The sequence below is a fragment of the Echinococcus granulosus genome (assembly GCF_000524195.1).
Source record: "Echinococcus granulosus chromosome Unknown EG_S00009, whole genome shotgun sequence".
NCBI classification, from domain to species: domain Eukaryota; kingdom Metazoa; phylum Platyhelminthes; class Cestoda; order Cyclophyllidea; family Taeniidae; genus Echinococcus; species Echinococcus granulosus.
Window position 1 is genome coordinate 282,367 of NW_020170389.1, and position 5,510 is coordinate 287,876.

General features: G+C 42.9%; 1 protein-coding gene across 1 annotated transcript in view; it reads right to left on the reverse strand. All coding sequences in view use genetic code 11, as the record gives it.

Moving 5' to 3' along the window:
- The window catches only part of EGR_02059 (DEP domain-containing protein 5), a gene marked incomplete at both ends in the record, with an annotated part of 44,452 nt that overhangs the window by 27,723 nt on the left and 11,219 nt on the right, over positions 1–5,510 (reverse strand). The window contains 3 exons of the mRNA XM_024491308.1: positions 475–572; positions 1,934–2,090; positions 4,585–4,827. Coding sequence (XP_024354161.1) covers positions 475–572; positions 1,934–2,090; positions 4,585–4,827 — 498 coding nt within the window. The remainder of the gene's footprint in view (positions 1–474; positions 573–1,933; positions 2,091–4,584; positions 4,828–5,510) is intronic.

Sequence of the window (5,510 nt, forward strand, 5' to 3'; positions counted from 1 at the left end):
CGTGTCGGTAGCATGAGAAAAAAAAAGTTTTTATCATTTCCTTACGAGTGTCGGTCTTGCTTTCAATTTGAAGCCTTAACAACTAGAAAGAAGTACTTAATAATAAATCCGCAGTCTACGTAAGGATACTAAAATAAAAATTCCAATTTACCGCGCCCAAAGTGGATGTGTTGATCCAAGAAAAGGGAAATTTAGATTTACCCCGGTCCTTTCGAATTAACCAAATACCCAAAGTTCAAAACTATTTCAATGAGCTCAATTGGAAAGCTTGACATCACATTGGAGTAGTATAAAACATCCAAATGAATGTGTTTTTTCGCACTAAAAATGAAATGACTACAGAAAGATTCTCGCAATATTTTATTCGCTCAAATAGGCGCCAGTGGAATCCACCATCTATTTCTTTCTGGGAATTCTCTTTGTAAATAGTATTATTTCTAAAAGATAGGAGGCATTTCCTCTGTCTCCAATTACCTTTTACTCTCCAACTGTCCATTCTGTTTTGCGTGTGGTCATGTGAATGAATATTGCCCGTAGCAAAGAAATCGAGAGATATCTCGTCCATTCCCGTCCTAAAGTACGATAGTGCAGTCATCTCCCAGCCAAGGCTTGCGGTGGCATGGGATCTGACGTGGTCGTGCCTTGTCCTTTGAGAGTAAGACTTCCCACCTACCGATTGCCTAATTTTCACTCTTTTTCGAGAAGTTTTTCTGCACACCCCCAATTTATATAGTTTCGTATCGACACGTCAGTCGCAGCTGTTTGGCTTTCAGTTTACAACATACAACATAAAGACTGGTTCACAAATGAAATTAGCGTGGAAATAGACTGATGTACTCTTATCCGTTTCATAATGCATGCAATGCAAACATGATTATGCTCAGTTTACAGATCCCTAAGAATTAGGTATGTCGATGAAGCGAGCTGTACCGAAAACCATGCAAATTTTCGGCAAACCCATAGAACCCGTAAACAACTTGAAGGTGCATGCACAAAATGATAGTGAGATCGTTTTGATTGAATTTCCCCATGAAACATTTGGGCAGTAAATGAAAAACAAGTAGGATAGTTTAGCTGTTCGGTCCAGATTGAGTGGGGAATTGCCCTATCCGTATGCTCTGAGTTAAAAAAAATTAGGGTAGATGTCGCGAAATAGTGCTGCCCAAACGAGGTCGGATGAATTAAGGCTTGTCGTTTGAGTGCCAAAACTGAATCTCACTTTAGGGTATCATAGTGATGAGAAGAAAAGGCCTTTTTGAGCGGCAAAAGGTGGAAAGAAGAGAAGACATCAGAGTACACAAAAAGGCATCATAATACACCAGCTAGTAAGAACAACTACCAGAGGCCCATTTGGGGCACTATTCCTCCTCTTTAGGGTGAAGTTTTGGGAAAATTACACTCCCCGATTATCAGCTCTTTCGTTCTGGTCTCTAAGGCATGATTTTGGGATAAGGGTATCAGAAAGGAGTGTGAGACGAGAGGTTACCCCACTACTGTGGGTCAATTAATTCACACCATAAAAAGGGGTAAATAAGTTAGTCTTAAAGTCGACATTATTGAATTAAATTAAAATACTAACCCATAAACCTTCTGCGTAGATTTAGGATCCTGTAAATGCGTAACTAAATAAACTGATATCCGAGTTAGGGGAGGTAAGTAGATTTGTCAAGAGAACTTTCACAGCATTTACCAAACTCAGTCTCCACAATATTTGTCATTAGCTTAAATAAAAGAGGGACGAAGTTGGGATAACCCATCTCACAGACCTTTCGAAAGAAGGTCTTTAAAAACAATGGTTAAAATTCACCGAGGACCGCGATCAAAAGTGACCTAAGGCAGGCAATACCAGTTGGAACAATGGTAAGACTCGACTTTGCTAAATCCAATTTTCGGGATTGGGTGGATAAGTGAATGAGATTGATCGGTGACTTACTCGAAATGGAGGTCCCACTCCTTCTCTGAAACAGTGATCAGAACGATCCGGTATTCGTGGATCATGTAGCCCTCGCCCAGAAGGCTCGACGCCTCCGGAAAGTAATCAGTGGTGAGTGGCAGCAGAGCAGGCGTGGTCAGGGATTTCCAGTCTATGCCTGTGACGGTGGTACAAAACACCAATAGTATGACTTACGATGCAAAGTAGCACTATGAGTTTGAGTCTGCATTTTGTAGGGTCCCGAGTAATCTCTGAAGTTGTAATAAGGCATACCAGTATAGGGGGATAGTTTAGTAAGAGAAGCCTTCAATTCAAAGTAGGGGTTATATTTTAAACGCCTCGTGGCTTTGCTTGAAGAATTAAAACGATCAAACGACCCATCAGCAATGGAAGATTTTCAGTGGCTGGTTGCCTTGCACCCAACACCTCAAACTTTGAACTATACCAGACCGAAAAAGTAAAGTCAACAGTTATTGAAGGTGGAAATATCAATAAGATGGCGGTAAATTCGCCGCAAAATTGGGATACAATAATCGTTGAAGATAAATTGGAACTTCTAGTTTAATACTCCTTCTTCCTTTTTACAATTCTGCCATGATGGTACCGCACGGTGTTACCGATTGGTGATCGACAACCCTGTCTTAGTACACACACACCCATCTCCTCTATCGTGCTTAGACCGGTCTACTCCACTCCAGACACCAATAATTGAGATAACAGCAAGCAACAGTTCGCATAACTGTGTCCATGCATGGCAATTCAACGAGTTTCACCTCAGCTAGAAGAATGGTGTCAGATCCTCCTCCCTACAGAAGGCTTCAAGTGCACTAGGGGGCGTCACGATGATAGAACGCTCAACCATTAGGAAGTAAGGCATCGGATGGCTTCATCGTTTGTAAAAAAGACGGCAATAAGAACCTCTGTGTGTCAAATACGCTTGTTGTCGTGCTGGCTGTCGGCCCACCACCCACAGCAGAGCAGTCATTCAGTACCGTGAGTATTCACCCAGGGTGCAGAATTCCTGCCCCATCTTCGAAAAAGCACTGCTAAACGCATAGCTTATCAGTTGTATGACGGAATCGTACAACACGATGACCGTGTTAGACGTGAACGCAACGCACACAAAAATGGCGAAACGAAACAGGCTGGACGTTCTAAAGCGATTTGGCCGTAGAGGAAAATTATTTCATGATGAGACTCCTGCTCGGTTATGGACAAGACGCTGATAGAAGTTTATAGATGGAAATGTAGGAGCAAGTGATAATGTGGAGCAATGACTGGGGTTTTGGGACATTAAAATCTATTCTTTTCCATTATTTTGTCTCAAGTGAAAGCACATAAACATATAAGTAAACAGTTTTTCAGCCAATCTGCAGATTGGTGACAAAGCTACGCCCAGACTCGTACGCCTTGTGGTGTTCAGGGCTAGGATGGACCCTGCGACGGCAGAGGCGTGGATAAATATACCTGAAGTATTGTACTTCCTGGGAAGAATAATGCTATGCGTCAAGAGGGACTAGCAACTACGTGGATTGGGCGTTTGCTATCTTGTGGATGACTGAATCTGCAAGAAACTACAGTGGAAAGGCTGTTAATTTCGACACCACAGTCAGCCCTGGAGGCCGGCGTTGGACATGCCTAGACGCTCCACCCACTGGAAAATGGTTTGCACCGGCCCAAATTTAAGTAATTCACAGAGGAGAATCTGCTTATTGGCATCCCTGCAAATTGTGGACAAAAAGTGAAATCTGACGCCCTGAGATTTGGGAATAACTTAAATAAATGGCTGAACAGCATTGGGAAGTGAAGGGCAGGGACCAGAGCGATGGATTGATTTTGCGCCGACTTAAAATGGGTTCTGCTTTTAGGCCAAATATGCCCAAAAAAGTGACGGACATGCAATTGCCGTAGGGCAAATTCAATTTCCCAGTAAGGATTCTACAGCGTGTGAAGGTCGTCTTAATGAGATGAAAAGTAATCGCACGAACTGCTTGCTTGTCTCAAAATCGGCTGCAATTAACTTTACTGCGTCGCAAAAAGGCAGTCAATGGGAACATCAAGGATTACCAAGAGGAACGACACGTGTGGATTGTATGCCCATTTAGTGTTCTGTGTTCCAGTCTTCACTAATGGGAGGCATAAAGGTCTACTCGAAACAAAACCGGGGCTATGCATGAGGATAATGCCTATTTTAATCAAGTTACCCACTCGACATAGGTCCTCCATGCTGATGAAATTCGAGTTAGCTCACGTCATTCAACCCTCCTGTAACTCAGTCATCTGATACATTTATGATAAAGCTACTCCTGCAGAGAATACTTTGATGCTATAAGTAGTGCATTAAGGTAACATAAACTTACCAACAGGTTTCAGCATTTCCCATAAAAGGCCTAAAACAAAATGGAATTAGATAAAATTGAAATCTGTTAAACTAGACTCTGTAAAATGAACGTAAAAAGGCGTTTTTACTGCTCAGTCGTCATTAAATTCTCAGTTCCGAAAGCGTCACTTGGAAATTTGCATTAGTGCCTTTAGCACCTCATACCCTCCGGGTACGGCTCTTACATATTGAATGCGTTGCCGAGATATAATCATCCTAAACCCCCCTGCTACTGGCCGAACCAATGACAATTGATAGAGAGTAGACTTACGTCGATGATGGGGCACAAGGGATGGCACCGCACCGCCCACGCGTTCAACGCCGAATTCGGCGGAGACGGAAGCGAAGGCCTTCTCAAGGCTTTTCACCTCTCCGGAGGAGATTATATCCGCATTCCCATGTGAACAGACTTGGGCGATGTCGGGAGAATCCACTGCTGCGCATAGCGCCAGCCATGCCGCACTACAGGTAAACTGGTGTGGTAGATCGCTGAATGGTATTGACATCCGTCCGTCTACAAAATAAGATACGTAGATTACAGTCAGTCTACTGCACCTAGGCAACCAAATACATTATCACGACACTTAGGGGCCATTTTGCTAGCCCCTGCCATAACAATCGCCAAACGGCTCCAAAACGGTGTAAGACAGTATTTGGATTCAATCCAGCTTGTCCTGAACTTAGAGACAGAGGTGAGAGTGTATTCTTAAAACTTCTGACCACGTCAACAAAAGCAGTGACGTGTCAGACCGCATCACGTTATTTCTTAAACACGCAAAGGCACAACCACAACCACACACACAAGAGGAAGGGAGTCTTGGAATTAATCAAAGAGCGTCAAAGATTGGTGCGCAGAAGAGAACAACATGTGATTTATGCAAATGAGGAAAAAACTATTTTAACATCTGCTGACCAGCCTATAGGGACGCCGTTTCCTTATTCCTCCGCAAATCATTTTAATGCTAAAGAATATCCACTTGGGGATTGATTTTGAGTGCGTAAAAAGGATAATCATATAACTCCCTCCAAAAAACATGCAAGCTGCGTTAAAAAGATTTTGAGAACTGATGGCAAGGGATGACGCCTCTTTACTCCCAGTAACCTGTGCTACATGTTTTGACAATCGTTTGAAAGTAGACAGAGTCTTCTAAAGGAGTACCTATACTCACTCCCCTTCACCCTAACCCTCCCATCCCA